General features: G+C 42.1%; 1 protein-coding gene and 1 pseudogene across 2 annotated transcripts; both read right to left on the bottom strand.

Annotated features, from left to right (window-relative positions):
* On the bottom strand, positions 1 to 16,665 carry LOC309808840 (putative spermatogenesis-associated protein 31C1; the record flags this gene model as incomplete). The annotated part of the gene is made up of 4 exons (XM_082629412.1): positions 1 to 11; positions 697 to 1,699; positions 2,000 to 2,642; positions 16,637 to 16,665. The coding sequence occupies 4 exons, from the start codon at positions 16,663 to 16,665 to the stop codon at positions 1 to 3; spliced, it is 1,686 nt and encodes a 561-aa protein (XP_082485538.1).
* A 329-nt stretch (positions 16,666 to 16,994) lies between these two features.
* Positions 16,995 to 17,774, bottom strand: LOC309808839 (centrosomal protein of 78 kDa-like; annotated as a pseudogene). Its single transcript has one exon. The product of its transcript is annotated as a centrosomal protein of 78 kDa-like (transcript).
* Between the last annotated feature and the right edge of the window lie 4,283 nt (positions 17,775 to 22,057).

Genomic DNA, 22,057 nt, shown 5'->3' with positions numbered 1-22,057 from the left:
TCAATCCCAACCTTCATCAGAGAGAGAAGGAACTCTTAAGAGCAGATGTTGTATATTCCCTACCAAGAGATCCAGGGGCAAGATTTCTCCTGTTTCTGAACTCAGAGCCCATACTCTATTCCCCCCAAACTTCCATCCACTTGGCTCTGACACTTCCTGGAGCCTGAATTGGAATGTCCGGCCCTATCGTGTAAACCTATCCACTACAGTTGCATAAAGTTCAAAGTAGCATAGAAGGAGGAGAAAGACTGGTTGAACCAGATCCTTGGGTGTGGGTTTCATAGGTTTTTCCCGTCTCATTGTTAGAGTAATTTTGGTCTGTGTAATGACAGTATCATAAGGTGCAATGAAGGGACACGAGACAAGGAGCAAGCTTGTGATGCTACTGTCCACCTCCCTCCATGCCCCCCCCTTCTAGAAGACAAAGTGCACGGCACAGACAGCAGCCATTACACTCTGCTTTTATTAGAAAAAAAAAAAAATATATATATATATATATATACATGTATTGGGGAACATTAAATACCTTGGACGTGCTAAGGAGAAAATCATTTTCTCTACATGGACTGAATGTTTACTTGGAGACATGTCTTCCTACTAAAGGGAAGACTAAAGAAGGATGTTACTGTCGACCAGGCAAGGCACCTCCCCAAAGATGACAATGCCTTGGACAGTGTTGATGGCGGGCTGGGGCACCTGGAATCCTTGGCCCATACTGGCAGGTACTAACTGGAAACAAACTCTTCTTGGGGGGCAAGGATGGGAGGCACCTTAGGCCCAGCTGTTCATCGTCGAACCTTACACTTTTCAAACTATGTTGGTGTCTGACTTCCCTTTCCCTGAAAGAACAACTCTGGCCCTTGGAGGTGGCTTTATGACTGCAGGCTGTATAACCCATCATTCTCCGTTGCTCTGGGTAGGAGGTAAGCCTATGGCAGCAGAAACACCCACATACTGGGACTTGGAATTCCAGTTTGTGTTCATTTAACTTTGTGGCATGAAGTCCATGGTGAATTGCTCTTTTTTCTTCTGGGATCTGTCCAACAGCTGTCATGAGTGCCTGACCCTCAGCAGTCTCACTCTTCAAGATTGATCTGCTTTTGACTGATCCGTGACTCTGGGCAGTGGCTGATATGGGCTTGAATTTTTGCAGAGCATCTCGACCATTGACTTTTTTATTGGGGAAAATCCACTTTAAAAATAGCCTCATCCTTTTTCTGAAGAGGCTTTCTGGAGGGCTATGTTTCTTCTCTGGCATGAGCTGGAGACATCTGCTCCCAATAGAGTCTGTTATTCCCCTGACCTGGGCAGGGCGGCTCATACTTCCAGCTTGAGAGGTCCCTAATTCTTTAAACCTTTCTTCATGCTCGCCTGGTTTATGCCTCCTACAGTCCTCTCTTTTGTAAGTAGGGGCAATCATCTTGCTCTGGCTCTTCCATGAGTCTTGGAGTTTTGAAGTTTTGGGCTCCTGCTGCCCTAGGTTGCTCCTTTGGGCTTCCATAAGGCCACTTGGCTCCTGGGAAGCTAACCTGTCTCTGGTGGGGACTCTCTGGGGATGGCACTGAGGCACCTGAGAAGCCAAGTTGTCTGCAGCAAGGAACATGTGTTTGGGAAAGTCCTGAAGCTGGTTGTCTGACTGTACCTTTACTTTGGAGTTAAACTCACTGGCAACCCCCATGTTAAGGCATGGCTCACCTGGATGTTGGAAAACAGACATTCTAGGTAGTAGGAGACGTTTCCTGGCGCCTGGCACCTCTAAACTCCTCATATGTACATTTGTGGTTTCGGATTTTGTCAACACTTTGGTTTCCAAGATAACACTAGACTGTGGTTGAAGAGCAGGAGACTCCTTAGCCTCCACAGCCTCCCTGGCCTCTTCACCTCTCAAAGATTGGGATCCTAAGTTCACCTCCATCACTGTTACCCTATGGCAGGGGTCTCCTGAGGCCTGACCACCACTCTCCTCTGTTGGTTCATTCCTGACCATTGCTGAACTTGGACCTGGCTCTAGGCTGTCCCTCTTGACCCATTCCACAGTCTCACTCTTCCAGGTTCTGCCCACAAGGCTGAGTGTGAGGGACTGAGAAGGTGGCCTGCCCTCCTGTCCAGTCAGAGAAGCCTTTGAGGGCCCATGGTAGTCAGCAGATGGAATCGCTCCCAGGGCACTCTGGATTTCCTTACACACAGTTGAGGGGACAAGGAGAGGCCTCTTCAGGGTAGGAACTGACTCTTCTGTTATCACCTTCTCTCCTGAATGAGCCTGAGGAGGTTTCTCCAGGAACTCAGCACACTTGACTGTTGAGTGGGACCCAGACACACAGGTGGCTGAAGGGGAAGAGGCAAACTGCAGAACGGTGGAGGGTTGGAGCTTTTTCCGCTTCAAGAGATTTATGGGCTTGAGGACCTTGAGGGGGAGGGTCCACCTGTGCTTTACCCAAAACCTTCTAATGTGTGCTTCCAGCACCTCTCGAGTGTCTGGATCAAGGAAGGAAACCCTACAGGAGGTGTTCATGCAGGGTTCCCAACCCTTCAAGCAGTATCTTCCACAGGCTCCAGCAGGCACTGCTTTGCACGTCTCACCAGGAGGGTCTTGACATGAGAGCTGATGAAAGTTGCCCTTGCCAGGAAGCCTCCCCAGGCAGCTATAGGAGAGCAGATGGGGCCAGGATGGCTGGACAGGACAGGCAGGGGTGGGCACCTGCAGCCCAAGAACCCTCCTCTGCCCCCACACTGACTTCATAATGCTCCTGCTCTCCCTCACCCTAGGGCTTTAGCCACGCCCTCCCATGGCTCCCACTCCCAGGGCTGGGGTCACATTATAGGCTCTGGGAGGAAGGACGACCCAGGAGAGAAGGGGAAAGATTCTTTACCTTTGCAGAAGTGAAACCAGGTTGTGAGTCCCCTCCAGTTCTTCCAGGCAATCTCTGCAAGCTGGAAATCAGGAGACTGGGTCATGGTGGTGAAGGCAGAGGCCTAAGAGTCTTTCAGGAGGCTGAGTGCAATGGCCCTTTAAGGGAAATCTTTGGAGGATTAGACTCTGGAGCCCAAGTATCAGTGTCCAAGGCTACATGTCCCCGACAGTGATGGTAAGTCTCACTTGAAAAGGGTTTGTCCTTTGCAAAGTGCCTTCACGTTAATTAACCCCTGTAGCCCTTACAACTGCCGTGTAGGGGAGAAAGGTCAGTGGTCATCACACAGAGGAATCTGAGCAAAGTTAAACAACTTGTCCACAGTTGGACTTGGAGGTCCCACTTCCCAACCCAGGCACCAATGGTCCACCACAGTCCACACACCCCATTTCTAGGTCCTCATGGCTTCATTCTAAGCACAAATTTCTGGGAAGTATCTGGGCTCTGATCTCCTTCCAACGAGCCTTCCCAAGGCTCTGTTTCCTGAAGAATAAGCTCTGCCACTGGCATCCTAAGAGACCGTGAAGCTGGGCCCTCAGGATTAGGAGAGATGGAAGCTAACTCTCGGGGGCACGCAGGGCTGAATGGCAAAGGCTTACCTTTCAAAGATCCACTTTTCTTCCTACTCCTGCTCCTCCCCTTCAGCTCTACTTGATGCTGAGAGAGAAGAAGAAATGAGGGGCTAACACCCAACTCTTACTGTCATCTATCTAGGCAAGCTGTGTTCATGAACAACATGACTTTCTACATTTAACTAAAACTCTGTGGGGTTTTTTCCCCTTTTACTTATTTGTAAAGTGGATAAAAATATTTTCAGTTTTTCTTCTTTGAAGAGTGCAAAGAAGGATTTTTTTTTTTTTTTTTTTTTTTTTTTTTTTGCGGTACGCGGGCCTCTCACTGTTGTGGCCTCTCCCGTTGCGGAGCACAGGCTCCGGACGCACAGGCCCAGCGGCCATGGCTCATGGGCCCAGCTGCGCCGCGGCATGTGGGATCCTCCCGGACCGGGGCACGAACCCACGTCCCCTGCATTGGCAGGCGGACTCTCAACCACTGCACCACCAGGGTAGCCCAAGAAGGATTTTTTAAGTTTTAATCACCATAGATTTCTTCTGTCACTGTTCCTCTGATCAAGAAACACACACATTCTCAGACCTAAATGCCCACGTGAGCTTTGTCAGATAGGATTCTGCTTCCCAAAGCCAGACCTCCACTCCAGCCTCTTCTCTCAGGCTCTCAGGGGCTCAGCATTGCCCTTAGATCAGCCCCAACACAGAGGAAGGTCTCACTTGAGACACCCGCTGTGGGAAGGTGGCTGGTGAACCAGGGCTCAGGGGTCAGCCTTCCTGCAGAGATTGAACTCTTAGTAATCCAGTCCTTAACCATTAGTCACTGCATTGGGGACTTGCCCTGGAGCCCTCTACCATACCTGAACTCCTGGTCTACGATCTTAGGCTAGAAATCCTCATGCCCACTCTAACCCCTCTCTGGCCTGGCTTTTCCCTAGAAGGATGATGTTCTCTACTTTTCTGAGAGTTCCCATCTCAGGAGTCTCTCTAGGTGGTTTAGAAAAGTGGAAATAAGAATAAGAAAAAAAGAGATAATCTCTGCTGGGATTAAGCCAAAGGTTTCTTACCTTCCTGATGTTTCTATGTTTCCTAGGTGGTGCTAAGAATGGATTACTCTGGAAGCAGGGGAGTAACATTAGGAAGAGCCCCAGTCCACACAGGAACCCAAGGATGATATCAATCACCCAGGAAGTTGGGCTGGATCTCAGCCAGATAGCAACCGTGTTTTTCAAAGAAAAGAGATTCTCCATCTTCTGAACTGCATTGCTGCCCTCAGGCAACAGAGCACTGGGAGTTCACTTGATGGCAGAACCCCAGGCCTGCATCACAGAGCTGTGGCCTTGTCACAAAGGGCTCCTGAGTGTGGGGGAGGGGCAATAAGAGAAAGAGGCTGAATCACTGCCCTTCCTTCCCATCCAGACCCACAGACACCTGCACCCTCCTGGGGCTTCCAGATCCCTCCTTCCAACTACTCTCATCCTGTCAGAGAGACCTTAGTCAATTTTCTGTTCATTCCATCTGGAACCTGGTTCCTTCATCCATTAGAGACCTTTACTTGAGGCCCACCAACTTGATAACTCTTGAACATCTTAAGCTGACCCTGGAAGACTGGCTGTTTCACAGACATTTTTACTCAGGATTTCCTTTGTCCTCAGCTCCAACTTTCCCACGTCATGTTTGTGTCTTGTGTAAACCCAGGGATAGAACTTGAATTTCTTTTACACTTATTTAGTTTTGTGAATTTTGAATAGTGTATGTTTTGCCTCATTTTCTATCAGAGGGAACTACACACAAAAATTAAAATAATTTATTTTTCAAAATTCATAAGTATGAAAGAATTATAAATAGTTATATAATAGGGAAGAACAAATCTGACTCCACATCAGATCTTTTTTACTTTAATCTTTATGCTTTGTTGCCTGAGCTAACTCTGTCCATCCCTGTGACCCAGGCTGGCTCTGCACTTTTTGTAAAACAATGTTGCCTAGAGCCTGAAATATACAGGATAGCCTATTTCTAAGGCTCTGACTTTTAAGAGCCCATTCCTGGAGATAAAAAGTTGCAGAACAGAAAATAATAATTGTTTTGTTGGAGGTTTACAGGAACACGTGACCTGACCAGGATCTGACCCATCTGGCCAGCTGCTAGAACAAAGGATCCAACACCAAGATATTTGCAACAATTAGCCATGCCCCTCCCTCACCTTGCCTTTAAAAAGGCTTTGCTGAAAGCCTTCAGGGAGTTTGGGGTTTTTCCTGGGCATGAGCCACGTGTCTTCTTGCATGGCACTGTGTAAACCTTTCTCTGCTCCAAACTCTGATGTTTCAGTATTTAGCCTCACTGTGCATCAGGCACACAGACTTGCATCTGGTAACAGTTAAACCTTCAAATGATATTTCTGTAAATTTGTAGTGTTTATAACTCTGGAGTTAGTAAATCTTTAAACTGCACAAAAACTTTTGGGACACACTGCAAACACGCACACACACACGTACTCATTTTCCTTAACCAATCTAGTACTTTCAAATCCAATAATCCATAATTTTCTACTTAAAAAAATCTTTCATATGTTGTCTCAACCCAACTTCTTAGTTTGCAATGATAAGACAGTCCCCACTCTCCAGATAAATTTTGAAGTATGTGGTCTTAATCCATTAGGGCTGCTCTAACAATATACCATAGACTGGGTAGATTAAAGACAACAGACATTTATTATCACAGTTCTGGAGGCTGGGAAGCCCAAGATCAAGTCACCAGTATGGCCACCTCATAGTGAGAGCTCTCTTCTTGGTTCACAGCTGGAGCCTTCTCTCTGTATCCTCATATGATGGGAGGAGGCTAGAGATATCTCTGGAGTCTCTTTTATAAGGCACTAATGCCATTCATGAAAGCTCATAAGCACTTTTGCATGGCCCGGCCTCCTATCTTTAAGAGGTAGGATTTCAACATGTAAATTTTGAGAGAACACTAACATTCAGATATGTGCACTCATTCTATACCCGGAAGCTAGGAATGGGTTAGGGTGAGCCAAGGTCCTGACCCTAAAGGGCTGTAGGGTGAAGAGTAGGACTAGGGGTCAAACCCTTGGGGCTGAGCCAGGTCTTGAGCAGCCTCTTCAGATATCCCTAGTGTGTTATGTATGTATTCTCTTTTCTGAGTGTGCCTTGCCTTTCCTGCCCCATCCTCCCAGGCCTCTGAAGCTTCAAGTCCAGCCTGAACCATATAGAAAGGGAGCTTTGAGTCTTACACAAAACTCCCTTATGACATCACTTCCTACCCCTTAGCAGTAACACAAGATTCACTAAAGGATTCACATGGTAAATATGTCTTAATGCCCCATGAGGGCTTTAAAATAATGTGTATTCTCTGCTTGTTGGTCATAATTTTATACAGTTTTAGTGGGAACGTGGGCATGTGAGTTTATTTGGCTATATTGCCATGAATGTGCACTTTCACAAACATATCTCCTACATCTACTATTGTTCCTACAGTCTTTTCCTCCCATATGATAGTCTCACCTTAATTCCACCTTTTATCAAAATTTAGACTTAGGTCTGTCACCATGTGGACATGCTTTGTAACAAAATAGCTTCAACCGAGGAGGTCAGTGGAAGGCCTGGACCAGCTATCTTGGTTCCATGATAGTAAGCAAAGGATCGCAAACTCCCATGTTAAGCTTAAGCAGAAAGCAAAGTTTAGTTAAGCATAGGTACACTCTCAGAGAGGGAGAGAGAGAAGGAGAGAGAAAGAGCAGGCTGTTTCTGAGAACAGGCTATTTCAGCGAAGTGAAGCAAGCCCAAAGCAAAGTATATCGAAGCAAAGGTACACTCTCGGGGTGGGGGGGGGATGGGTGTACTGTTTCTGCAAATTGAAAGCAGCATTCCTATAAAGGCTTACGAGCGCTTTTAAGGAGCATTTTGCAGAGAGGTGGGGGTGAGTGACAAGGATCATTATTTGATTGACAGTCCTGAGCTATGGAACAAGTTTTCTGCTGCGCATGCTCTCATCCTTGAATCCCCAAGAAATGCCTACTGGGTGGGGGGAGGGGCAAAACCACATGTAGTTTATTGTAATTATGGTATAATGAGTTTGGATTTACTATAGGTTATACGCCTGTCTGGTCTGGGCATGCACAGCCTGGAGAAGTCCCCTTGTGTTACTGTGCCTCTCTTTAACAGGATAAGCTGCCCACCACCAGACCATAGTTTCTCCCGTTCTGGGTGGAGTCAAGGGAGAGTCCCCAGATGGCTGGGTGTGACTCAATTTCTTCTTCTTGTCTTTCTCACCACTGTCACCTCCTTGCTGCTAATGTCTGACTGACTACCTAACAGGTCTTCCTTGCATTCATATTTGCTCTCTAAATTTTCTCTATTACTTTATTTTCAATATGTTTTGTTTGATGGGGTTTTTTTTTTTGAAATTTAAAAATCTTATGATAACATTTACCTTGATTTATTTAATTATTGTTCTACTGTTATTGATTTCTGCCATCTTATTTTATGCTTTATTTTCTACATTTTCTTTGTTGTTTCTCTTTTTCCCTTCTTTGGCATCTTCCATTTTACAGGTCAAGGGTACTTATGTTTGTTTGACATTTGGGAATTTTTAGTATTGTAATGGTTTTATATCTTGAATTATGTTAATTTTCTCAATTTCTTACCCGTGGATGAAAAATGTTCCCTGCCATATCAGTAGACAAAGGATGTTGCAGTCATCAAGTCAGACGTCAAAGCGGGAACCCTCAACTGTGCACCTTGAGGGGATTCGGGATGGAGAAAAACAGGGTACTGGTTCTAGAGTTAAGGTGCATATCAAAGGAATGATTTCACGGAGCCCAGATTCTTTCATCTTCTCATACATAGAAAAATGCTAAAGTCCTTAACTTGAGAGGTCTAGTTTTCTTTAATTAATAGTAATCTTTTGATGTTCTGACTACCTGGTTTTTCTTGACTGCTCCTTTAGGTCTTCTGAGCAGTTCCTCAGAGTGATCTGACAGGCTGTGTTCTGGGCTTAAGTCCTCAGAAAATCTGCCAAATAAAACATAATTCTCCTTTTGGGTTGTGCATATTTTTCAGTCAGCAGTCTTGGCAACCAATGAAGGGGCCCAGAGCAGACTTTTCTTCTTTGCCTGAACTCTATGAGGATCCAGAGTCCTGGCACCAGCAGAGGCTTCTTGGGCCTGTCCGCTTTCTCAGAGAGTCCAGACGAATTTGGGTGAGTATCTCCTGGTTCTTGGATCTCCAGTTTTGGTTGATGATCCTAAGTTTTATTCAGTGGTGTTAAACTCTTCTCTTGAGTAGTAGGTTATCCTTGAAACTTGGTTTCAAGAAGAAGTACCTGGGTCATCCTCAGTGAAAGACACTGGGAAGATTTTTACTCAGTTTAAACACTGAGAGTTTAACCTCGGTAGAAAAACACTGGGAAGACTTTTGCTCAAGTGGGTTAGCCTCACTTAAAAGACACTGGGAAGATCTTGCTCAGTTTAGACACTGCGTGGTTTATCCTCAGTTGGAAGACTGGGGAGACTTTGCTCAGGTGAAAGACACTGAGTAAAAGTTGGACTGGGTAATTAGGTGGAAGACTAACCTGTCTTCCTTGAATTGGCTACTTTAATAGAGTTTGTCAAAATAAAAGTGATCTTCACAAATTGAACTCAGAATGGGGAACTTAGCTTTCAATACAAAAGGAAAAGGAACAACAACAGATTTCCAGCTTCCAACGGATATCCTGGCCAGGTTTATGTACATACAAAATTTACATTTACAAGTGCTTACTTTCTTGAGACTTAAAGAAAATCTTGCCCTAAAAATGACTAAGATAGGACTCTTTTATTGCATATGCAGTTAAGTTAGAAAAAGCTGGCTTGATAAAAACGTCTTTTCAGAATTCTGACTTCAAAAAAACAAAAGGCTTTCTAGGGGAAACTTGCATTTCTCTTCCTGTGTCTTTGAAATGTTAAGTGTTCTGATATTCTTCAGTGTGTGTGTGTGTGTGTGTGTGTGTGTTTTGAGAACTTGGTCACTACCATCCAAAAGTACTTATATGGTGTACATTTGCCAATTTCCTCACTTCCATTGTGAAAGGAGTTCCCTATTCCTAAGAAAATGGACCTATGTCCGACTGACACAGAAGATGGAGATTTAGCCCAGTGCATTTATATATGTATATCTATTAACTTTATGTATATATATATAATGCCTAATGGAAACATCTCAAATGTTCTCTTTGGTATTTTTCTTTAATTTTACTTATAAAATTGTGACCATTTTTTAACTCAAAAGAGGAGAACTTTAAAAATTAATTAAGAAGACATCCTCAGTAGTCTAAGGTTCAGAGTGACTTGGCAGAGAAAATTGCTGAATGGTTAGATAATAGTGCTGGTATGCTTGGCTATTGTAACACTTTACATTTGAGTTTCTCTTCCTTGAAATTACAAGAACTATATGACTCAAGAGAAAGATTGATAATTAGGAATATTCTGCTTGCTTTATTTTATTTATTTTTTTTGTTGTTGCGGTATGCGGGCCTCTCACTGCTGCGGCCTCTCCCGTTGCGGAGCACAGGCTCCGGACGCGCGGGCCCAGCGGCCATGGCCCACGGACCCAGCCGCTCCGCGGCACGTGGGATCCTCCCGGACCGGGGCACGAACCCGTGTCCCCTGCATCGGCAGGCGGACTCCCAACCACTGTGCCACCAGGGAAGCCCCTCTGCTTGCTTTTCATAGAGCCTGTTGAAGAACATTTTCATTATTTGCAGGTCATAGGAAGGAACCTTCATGATCTAAGTTTTGAACAAGTAGTGTGGCAACACAAAGCTATGACTTAAAAAGGAAATTTGAAATGACCTATTTCTTTTGGCCTCTCAATCCAGATATCTGTCAGTAAAATGAGTCACTTTTCAGTCAAATGGGTGGTCAGCAATATAATTTTTTATTGGGAAGCTGAAAGACGCCATTGCCAAGCAGAGCACCTGCCGTGTTCACATCTATATTTGAGCATCTTTCGTTTTCCCAAGGGGTGCAAGGGAAGAGAAGGAAGGCCGAGAAATGCACTTGAATAAAGCTTTTCAAGATGGATAGAACAGAGAGCATTCCCAGAGGCGGGTCAAGTTCAACCCAAGAACAACTCTCTCAGTGCTTTCACAACTAGGTAAAATACAAGACCAGTAGTAACTCAGCTCTCAAATCAGTGCTGAAATCCAGCAGAAGGTTGTTAATATTGATACAGTTAACATACATCAAATAGGATTACTGAATTTTCTGAATCCAACTGAACTCCCAGGATTGTTTGGTTTCAAAGGCTGTTGGGCTCAAGACGCATTTGGTTTTAAATAATCCTTCCTAAAATGTTCAGCTTTCAGTCTGATATGATTGAAACCCAGCTTGAGTGTGTCTTATAATACACTGGACTGGAAAGACTATGGGCATTGAATTATTCAAAACATGGCAGGCGAAGGAGTGATATGTGGGGAGGATGTGATCATAGAAATGAGTGAGACTTGATATGTCTTGTTATCTCATTTGATTTACCTGTTAGAACTCTTCCAAATATTAGAGGAAAGAAATCAATATCAATTTTCACCTGTCACGTTCCACACTTCAGTGATGAATGAATGTCAAATTTGACCAGTTTTCTGTACCACCTGCTCTGAAATAATATTTCTGGGCCTTTATTAAAAATGTAAAATTTTCATTGAATTTCCAAATATGATTCTGCAGTGGCTAATTCAGCTTGTTTTATTAGTAAGCAAGTTCTGATGAGTAATACTAATTTAATAAGCCTGCATATGAGGTTAAAGTTTAAACTATTCCTGCCGAAGGTGATGAGATATGACTGTGATGTGGTGGTAGGGCACTCACCTTCCTGAACGAACCCTGCGAGCACACAGTTCTTGGGAGAAACCAGTACAAATCTGATATCATTGTGCATGTCTCCTGTAGCAGTGGAATGCACACACATACAGACATGATCATGGGTGAAAAAACACACATGCGCACCTTAGAGGCTTACATTAATTTCTGAATATAGTTCTCTGGAAAGAAAAAGCTTTACTGATGATTTGTATTTTTATAGTTTATTGTTTTATCCATACTAAAACACTTCATGAAATCACTTCCTGCTTTGTTGTCCATGGAATCCTTTCCATTTTGAGATGCTAAATATAAATCGAAATAATGATTATAGTCCTTGGCCACGAAAGACTAAGTTACAGAGGACCCGGTGACTGGAGGTCAGAGCTGCCACGGAATTATTCTCTGCTCCAGAGACCATCAGAATATCACTGTGTACCCACTTAAGGATAGAATGCTGCTATTGAGAAACGAGCTCTCTTTTATTTCTACTAAAAGGAGAGAACAGTAGGGGACCTTGGCTGCGCCAGTGTATGAGACTTTCTCTGTTTTGGACAATAAGCCAAAAACAATACATGAAATAGCCTCACGCCTTTTATCTTTTGTACTCAGCTCCTTCCTGTATTGCTCCTGATCAGTTACACTTAAATCAACAAGAGTTGCTTGAACATTTTGACAGTTATGTTCCCCATACCCTGAAGCATTTTTAAAGGGTTACTGAGATAAAGCTATTTCAAAAATACTCCCTCCAAATTTTTTCAGGGTGGCATCAATGAAAGTAACTTAGAGGAAAAAAACTTGAGTTCCTGGCCTACCACTCTAAGGCCAGGCAAGCATAAACCTTCAGAGCAAAACCTAAGTTTGCTCCCAGTTGAGAATTTGGTTTCCACGGTCTTATATAAAAAGTATATGGAGACTTTAATTCCCTATAAGCCCTTTCCAAAGAGTGAATACAGTTCATCATTCGTAAGAGATGATGAAAGTTACAATTTTGTTGAATAGGTGGAATATATATTACATATAATATACATATTTATTTTTAATATATATATATATAATATATATAAAGTTACTATTCAGAGTCCTAAAACGTGGATTTTTCTTACTTACCAAGAATGAACAGTAACTTGATCTCTAAACAATAAAGCACCTGGTCATAACAGAATCATAACAAATATTTGATATCAGAATGAATTCACTGTTCAGGTGTAAAGAGGGAATAGCTCCAGTTTTCCTCTTTCGTGCACCCCATTATTGCATCCTGGACAGAGGGGATTTTCTTGATTTTAATCTAAAGGAGAACTGGTCACTTTTGTTGAGATGGAAATTGACCACCTCAGTAGGCAGAGGCACTGTTTTTATTTGGCTGAATTCATGTTTCTAGTGATAATTCAAGGTGTAATAGGGTTTTCTCAGCCACTCCAAAATCTGAAAATGATAAGCATCTCACCAGAGTTTCAGGATGGCCCATTACCTATTCTGTGGAACGGATATTCAAAACACCATGCTTCATCAATGTCTTCTTTGACTTATTAATGAATGGACAACTACTGAGTTAAGACAGTGTCTTATCCTTGCTTCAAAAAAATAAAAACAAAAAACCCCCACAAACACAAAAAAACTGTTAACAATGAAAACTTATTATGCCAGGCCTTAGTATGGCCTGACTTGGAAATTTAGTTTCAGAGGCTTTTGTGAATATACCAAGGAAAGAGGACCTAGGTGTATCTTACTCCCACAGGCCGCCAATAAATATTTGCTTAAGGGACAAAAAATTAATATATAGTATAGGAGAGAACCTGACAGATGCTTAACATTATTGAGTGATAGCAATGCCCAAACTCATCTGTGATCAAACACTATGAAAGTATCCTCCTAAGGATAAACTTATTACAAATAAGAAGTGAAAATTCAATTATGCAGATACTTTCAGTGTCAGCTCTGATATGCAAAAAGCATGGAAGTTGTCACTGTATCTTGTCCTTACAAGATAATGCTGTACAAAATGAAAATCAGTGACTTTTCTCAGACGTGATTAATAAAACATGTAACTATGAAAGAATTTTCAAACGGTAATTATGTATGCGTATATATGTGTCTCTGAAAAATCTGTGTCAAAGAAAACTGAGGCTATCAGTATAAACTTCTTTAACTTCTATCTCTTCTTACCTTTATTTCCTCCCAAACTTACCAGTATCCATCCAGCTCGAAGGATACAAGTGATTTTTATATACTGTGCAAGGTTTTTTTTTTCTTATTCATATGTCCATGTTTCCCCAATTCTCTAAATTATTGTCTACATCTTCAGGATCTCCTTTATTGGTTCCTTCATTTCAACATATAAAATAGAAGTCCTTCTCATTCTAAAAAATTCTTTTTTGCTAATTATTTTCTCTTTTCATCCAAACTCCTTGAGAGTAGCCTATTCCCACTGTCCTCACTAGCCCCGCCTGGCCCCGACAGGCAGCCCTACACCCTCAGTTTATTGCCATCTGGCTTTTTGTCCACCACTTCACTGCACTGCTCTAAGGTCACTGGGGACCTAACTGCCCAAATCCAATGGACACTTACATTCTCTGAAGGATGACACTGTCATCTACTTCCTCCTTCTTGAAACTCTATCACCTCTCTCCTTCCCAGAATTCTTTCTCTGCTTATTACTTAAACGTTGTCAGTACTCACAATTCTCTGAAATCTCATCCATTTTCATGATTTTAATGGCTGCTATGTGCTGATGACATTCAAATTTTTATCTTTCCATGTCTTCACGTGCATGTCCAGTTATCTACCAGTTTGTCTTCGGAATTCTACAGGTGCTTTCAAATTCTACATGTCCAGAACTAAAGTCTTTTCCCCACTTCAGTTCTTTATCCCCTATTTCCAAACTCAATGATACCACCACCCAACCTTAGTCACACAGATGGGGGTTCAGCCTCCGCCTCCTACTTCTTCCTTACTTCCCAAGGTCAAGTCTTGCTGGTAATTTCCTAAATACAATTAGAACTTATTTCCTCCCTTCATCTATACCTTATTTCAGACCCCTTTCTTCTTGCCGTTACCTGGTCTAGAAGTTACGAAATTGCTGTTTGGTGGAACCAGTTGTTAGACATTCTATTAGAAAAGGACTCTAGGGTCAAATAGCTTTGAGGATGGCTGTGTACCATACGCCTGCTGTGACGATCCAGAATGAACATTAGCCTACAGCAGCCCCGAGAAGCTGTACAGTAAAGGAACCTGATTAACTTTCCTTAAGCCAGGTTCTCCCTTCTGCCGGCCTATAAACCTTTCAGTAGGGACAGGAGAGGAGGTGGCAGCGTGAAAATCCCACTTGAAAATATAAAGCACTGCTCCTCAGAAGAGTGGGGCATAATTATCTCCAGGCTTCTTCAGATTCCTCATCCATACTGACGTCAGTGGTCTAAAATGCCACCTGAACTTGTCCCTTCCATTCTTAGCTATTTTCTGAGGAAACCAGCTCCACACACATGGGTGGTTAAGACCCGCTCTCCTCCTCCTCGCTGCCTCCTTTAGGGGCACTTGCCGCTGCCTGGGGACACTGCACTGATCCTCCAGAGCCTGTGCCTGTGGCTCTGTGACACACCCCTCGCACACTCACAGCTCTGGACTTCCGCTGTCCACTCTGCCTTGAGTATCCGTGCCTTTCACCGGCTGACTCACCAGTTTCTCACGAGTCCTTTAAGACTTAGCTTAGGGACTGCCTCTTTTGATGACTTTTCTTTGCCTCACGGCTCCCCCTCTTCTTCCACAAACACTGACTAAACGCCCTGAATATACCCGTCACAGCAGGTCACATGCAGGATGAGACATCTGCTGTGCGTCTTCCCCTCTCACTCCACTGCTAAAGGGCCAACACTACATCTTGCTCGTTGTTTCACTCCTCTAACACTCAACCCATGACTAAGGAACTAACTAGTACTGTAGTAGCCCTCTTAGTAACAATCAGGCAGGACCTTCTACCAGAAATCTGACACTCCAGCTTTTCTCTGATCTCACCTTTCACTCTGATTGAACTAAAGACTTATCTGTACACGTTTTACCAGGGAGACATCATTTAATCCAGAGATGTGTCATCACATACTCTTACATACTCTGCCATTTAAAAATTCTGCTCACGATGGGGGAAGGAGACAGGTGTGCTTTCTGACAGCCCCACTGTTTTTGCACTTCTACTGGTCACTGGCTTCTCTCAGTGCCTTCCTTAAACCCTTCTTCTCTTAACAAGGAAACAGGATAACAAAGTAATTAAGAGCCTGGTTACAGCCTATGTGTGAACAGAAACATAACCAAGGACATAGAGAATAGACTGGCGGTTGCCAAGGAGGAGCGGGTGGGAGAGGGTTGGATTGGGAGTTTGGGATCAGCAGATGCAAACTGGTGTATATACAGGATGGAGAAACAAAAAGGTCCTACATGGGACTTCCCTGGTGGCGCAGTGGTTAAGCATATGCCTGCCAATGCAGGGGACATGGGTTCAAGCCCTGGTCCGGGAAGATCCCACATGCCAGAGAGCAACTAAGCCGGATGTCACAACTACTGAAGTCCAGGCACCTAGAGCCCGTGCTCTGCAACAAGAGAAGCCACCACAATGAGAAGCATGTGCACCTCAACTAGAGGAAGCCCGCGTGCAGCAACAAACGCCAAACACAGCCAAAAATACATACATACATAATTTATTTTTAAAAAGTGCATGTATTTAAAAAAAACCCAAAAAGGTCCTACTGTAGAGCACAGGGAACTATATTCTATATCCTGTGATAAACCGTAATGGAAAAGAATATGAAAAAGAATGTATATAAATGTGTAACTGAGTCACTTTCCTGTACAGCAGTAATTAACACAACACTGTAATTCAAGTGTATGTCAATAAAAAATAAAATTAAAAAAAAATGCCAGAAAAATGGTCACATAAGGGGAACTTCCCTGGTGGTCCAGTGGTTAAGACTTCGCCTTCCAATGGAGGGGGTGAGGGTTCAATCCCTGGTCGGGGAGCTAAGATCCCACATGCCTTGAGGCCAAAAAACCAAAATATAAAACAGAAGCAATACTGTAACAAATGCAATAAACACTTTAAAAATGGTTGACATCAGAAAAAATCTTTAAAGAAAAAATTCACATAAATCAGAGACAAATGACAGATAATAAAGTCCATACATTAAAAAAAACAAAAAAGAGCATGGGTTCGGGTCACATTGCAACTTCCCACTTACTTATAGCTGTGCAACTCTGGGCAACTCACATAATGTCTCCTCAGACTGTTCATCTATAAAATGGGGATGGTAAGAGTTCCCTACCTCAGAGCATTGCTGTAATCCATAAACATGGTTAAGTGCCTTGGTAAATGTTTGAGGCTCTCTGGTTATTATGAATTAAAATATGTCAATGGCTTCTGGCCGTGTGATTTATAATAGTTTGATGTTTAACCAAATGGTAAAACTATTCCATTTATTATTCCCATCTCTTTTTAACCCTTAGCCTGCTTTGTTGTTTATGTTTTCTCCCACCACAGAGTGCTAGTTCCAGGAGAGTAAAGGCTTTATTTTGTTCACTGCTGAAAGCAACAGCACCCAGAAAAGTACTGTACATATGAAGCCCTCAGTAAACACTAGCTGAATGAGTGGTGCAAAGTGTTACAAGGAAAAGTACACCAAAACTTTCATTATAATAAAAAAGTATAGATAAAAAAATCTTTCTCTAATGGCTTCCAGTCAAGTAACTGAAAACACCATATGCTATAATAAAAACATAAGTAATTTATGAAAATTTGAAGGCAAAAACATAATTTTAAAAGATGTAGACCTATGTTAGGCGTGATAGAGTATGGATGCTTTCTTGAAATTCACAATCAGATCCAAGAGTATCATTTTCAGACTGTTCTAGTAGACTGAGTTTACTTTTAGTTGTCTTTGATGAAACAGTCACTATTCTACTCTCTTTCTTAACAGAAATGTGTTTTTTCGAAGACTCACTTTTAATTGGTTTATTAACCAAAGAATTATTTTGCCCAATTCCTTTGCTTTTCTGCTTTACAGGTGAGTCAGAGCAGGAATGCAGGTCCTTCCCAGGTTGTTTCTTAGCAGAGTAGTTTTTGGTCTATTCACCTGCTTTGCTCATTTTCTCTGAAGAAGACCTGCTATTTCTAGATAATTCCTCTTCTTTTCTTTGACTTCCAGTTCCAGAAATGACGTCTGCTGAAGGAGAACATGTTCTAGCAATGAAATCTTCAAAAGACTCCTGCCGCTGCTCTGTGACTGGGACCCCCAGGTTGTCTTTGGAAGTTTCTAAGGCCTCCTGAGTAGGCGCTGGGACACGGAAGGAGTCGAGAGGCAAAGGAATCCTAGCATCACCTGTAATTTTCGGAAAGTGGAGGGGAAGACAAAAGACAAGACAAAAATTCAGTGATGAACAAAGCCAACCATTAAAAAGTAGAGTTCAAAACTTCAATGTTACTCTGTAATCTTATTATTAACACAGTCAATTGATTAATCAGAAGATTTCAGAGCCAGTTTTTTTTGTAATTATATCTTGCCAAGTGATTCTCAGCTTAACCTAGCTATATCCAAGGCTATGTCCGCTACATTTTCAGACTTTGGTGATTGGGGTAGTTATTACCCATTTCCTTTCCCTCACTAAAAATAAAACCCTATTCTGTAAGATAATTAATTTCTTTGCTATCCTCCAGGCACATGTAAACCGTATATAGTTTGTGACCAGACTGTGTTCTCAAGCTGTCAGTTCCCAAGACCACTCTGAGATTGGCTGATGGGGGCTCCAAGTAAGGCTAGAGGAAAAGCTGACAGGTTTTCCCCTCCCATTCCCATAACCAGGTGATTCACTCTAATATGTTACCTATTAGCTATGTCTGGATTACTTATTTTAAAAATTATATCAGTATGTGTACCTTCATTAGTGTTCCTTCATCGTAAGCTGACTGCATACAAATAGAAACCTAGATAAAATATGAACAGAATAGACATTTATACAATTTAAAATCTGGAATATTTTCTCTAATGTCTTCTTTCTTCATTAAGGATAGTTTGCTTTAACTCATAAATTTTCTAAAGAACTTCCAGTCTCCTTATTTACAAAAGTACAGTATCATGAAATGGGCACACATTTACTAATCTCAGATTTGGAAAGGACTCCAGAGTCTTCTAGCTCCCGAGCATGTGAACTATTAGAGACTGATCATTATTGTTTTCTCCCTGACTTGGTCATTTCCTTTTTGCTAATCACTCTTAGAATCATTAAGTGCTGTTCTGTCCATTTACTTGGATATTTTGCATTTGTTATGGGGCACCCTGTTTTGATTCTGATTTTCCTTCTTCAAGTGCCTTCTTTTCTTCTTTAGGTGGACTACTAACAGTAGAATTCACCTGGGGACGACCTAGTAAATGAAAATCTGACTGATCTATACCAGCCATTGTGGCCAACTGCCCAAGCCTAGACGAGAGGAGGAACGGAGAAAAGACAAAGGTTATTATAATCACAGAAGAGCAGTTTAGATTTCCCCAGACCTACAATCATGAAATACTTCTAAAATCTTTTTTTTTTTTTTTTTTTTTCCTCCGGTACGCGGGCCTCTCACTCCTGTGGCCTCTCCCGTTGCGGAGCACAGGCTCCGGACGCGCAGGCTCAGCAGCCATGGCTCACAGGCCCAGCCGCTCCGCGCCATGCGGGATCCTCCCAGACCGGGGAACGAACCCGTATCCCCTGCAGCGGCAGGCGGACTCTCAACCACTCCGCCACTTCTAAAATCTTAAAACCCAACATCCTACTCCAGACTACAAGCCTCTCTCTCCCCCAAATCCTCAGCCCTTTCCAGATTCATCCTCTAGGAGACATCCCACTGTCTCACTAGCAGCTTCAATATGTACCGTGCACCCTGTCCACTGCCTGTCACACCTCCATTCCCACACTTCTTTACCACCTTTCCTCCAGTTTCCAAGAATGTGTTTGTTCCTTCCTTCCCAACACCAACACCAATTCATTCACTGACAAAACACCACTCCATCAACCAACTATCAATCTCCACTTCCCTCTTTCAGCAAAATTGCTCCCGGTTGAGAACCACTGACCTATATCTCCCCTGCAGATTAATAATCATTTTTATGTCTAAGGCAAAGATAACTTTAATTCAAACTTATCAAACAAGCAAAATAAGTGAAAGATAGGAAAATTCTTATGCATTCCCGACTATTTTCAATGAAAACTGCCTTTAATTTAGTCTTTACAAAACAACTATACCTACTAATTACTCTGTCTACAGGTTACTCTTTTATAATGGGCTCCCCACTCTACCAAAGCAGGCTTCCCTATTTGCATTTCTTAAAAAATTTAATTCCTCATTTTAAAACGTCAACTATATTACCTATAATTACACTAAATTTGGCTAAATATAGACACGTAAGTGATGAAAATTGCTCCAGTTCCTCAGCAAACTATCATTAGAGTCGCAAAGAGAAGAATGCCATGAAGAGAAATGAACTAACCCAGCATCTTTAAGGAGAACCAGGAAAGCATGGAACTTCTGAAAAGAATTCTCAGTGCTGCCCAAAACACCTTCATCATCCAGGATCATGCTTGTCAATGAGTGGGCATGAAGGGCTTCAGACAAAGAGAAAGTTGTGTTTCTTAACTGGGCATTTTCATGTTCCAGCTACACAAGAAGAGTGAAAACATCTGACATGATTTTTTCTCATTGTCATCAAAAGTAGTCTTGCCTTGGGCTTCCCTGGTGGCGCAGTGGTTGCGAGTCCGCCTGCCGATGCAGGGGACACGGGTTCGTGCCCCAGTCCGGGAAGATCCCACATACTGCGTAGTGGCTGGGCCCGTGAGCCATGGCCGCTGATCCTGTGCGTCCGGAGCCTGTGCTCTGCAACGGGAGAGGCCACAACAGTGAGAGGCTCACATACCGCAAAAAAAACCCCAAAAAACAAAAAACAAGCAAACAAAAAGTAGTCTTGCCTAGTTTCAAGGAACAAAACTAAAACACTCAAAATGTAATTAATTTGTAATTAATGTAACCCTCTGCCAGTAAAGACAGAGACCATATCACATAATAACCAAAACCCACAGGCACCCAACAAAGTTTCCTATATAACACTTAGGTGATATATAAATAAACCAAAGTTACCGTTTTATTAATGATCTTTCACAAAAGATCACATTTCTAACTGGTTCAATTCATAATGGAGCCTCATTCCACATTAGAAAATGACCTGCTTTAAGTTTCCCTTAAATTAGAAAGTGAATTATAGAATCTGATTTGAACAAAACATATTACAACTCTGCTGAATGTTAAGAATTAACTTTAGTGAGTAAAATATCTAATGCTTACGTTTAAAAGTCCTAAATCATACCCAACCCGATTTATTAAATGTACCATCACCAATATTTTCTTTGGCTTCTTGAACATATTCACCCCCGTGCACTCTTCCCCTTCCGCTCATCATCTACGCACTTAAAACCCCCTGTAAGCTCAACTCTCGTATTTCTCAGAAAGGCCGTTAATGTTCATGATGCCCCTTTTGCCTTACATGAGCAGGTGCTCAACATTTATTGAATGAGTGTCTGCCAATCCAATGGATGCACTTTCAAAAATTCCTCCCTACACTCACCCTGTGATAAATTATATTTAGATAGAACTTTTTAGATTATGCCCTGCTTTCATGCACATTACCTAATGTAATTCTCATAGTATATATTTTTATCTTTCATTGCATTCTTAGAAGTTTTCCAATATCTTAAATTTATTTCAATGATTCACTTTCCTAATTCATTGCCAGGAGAGTCTCATCATGTCTTTTATGTTACTGTATATACAATACATGCACAGAAAGTGCCTTCTTGAACAAAGAATCATGAACAGGAAATAAGCTAATGTCATATAAAAGCACACACACACACACACACATGCACAAAACCAGATTTTCACATCTTTAAAAACATGCTTTCTGGAATATAGATCATATGATCACTAAATACCAGTAAATGCAAAAGTCCATATGATACAACCAATTTGCAACATATTACAGTTTTAAAGCTTACAAAATATGTGTATACGGCTTAAAATCAAATCAAAATAAAACCAAAACACTCTCAAAAGCAGATGAAACGTGTTTACCTCACTGACTCGTCTATCAGCCTTCAGTCTTATTACTCTTTCCTCCTTTAACTGCTTTAGGCACTCCTCCAGGGTTTCCTAAACAAACAGAGTCAATATTATAAGTAATTCATAGTATAATATCCAAAAGCCTTTCCAGCTATTGGTCTCATCAGGATTTAAGGGCAGAGCCAGAAGTGAACTCAGATTTTAGTCTGCTACTGGTCATATCATACCATGCCAGTGAAATGAATGATCAAAATCTATCAAATTTGCAAAGATTTATTTAAATTCCATTCTTTCCAACATAAATTTGTGGCAGCCCACCATAAAAGGCATATGCATATAACATAGTAAGTCAGAAATAAGAAGTTACGACCAAGAAAGAAAAATTCTATTTTTATTTGTGGGTCTCTTTATAGCAGGAAGTCCTATTAACGAACCTGCTTAGCATACCTGAATTGCATAATTGCAGATTCAAAAGCATGTTTTAAAAAAGTAATCACTTTTAAAGCAATTTACAGTCAAGCACTGTTCCTGGAGTTCCCTGGGTATTAAGTAATCGAATCATCAAAACCCTAAGACGGGGCTTCCCTACTGGCACAGTGGT

This window comes from Mesoplodon mirus, assembly GCF_964341445.2.
Source record: "Mesoplodon mirus genome assembly, chromosome: 7".
NCBI lineage: Eukaryota > Metazoa > Chordata > Mammalia > Artiodactyla > Ziphiidae > Mesoplodon > Mesoplodon mirus.
Note: the sequence above shows the minus strand (reverse complement) of the source record. Positions and strands in the feature narration are given on the sequence as shown.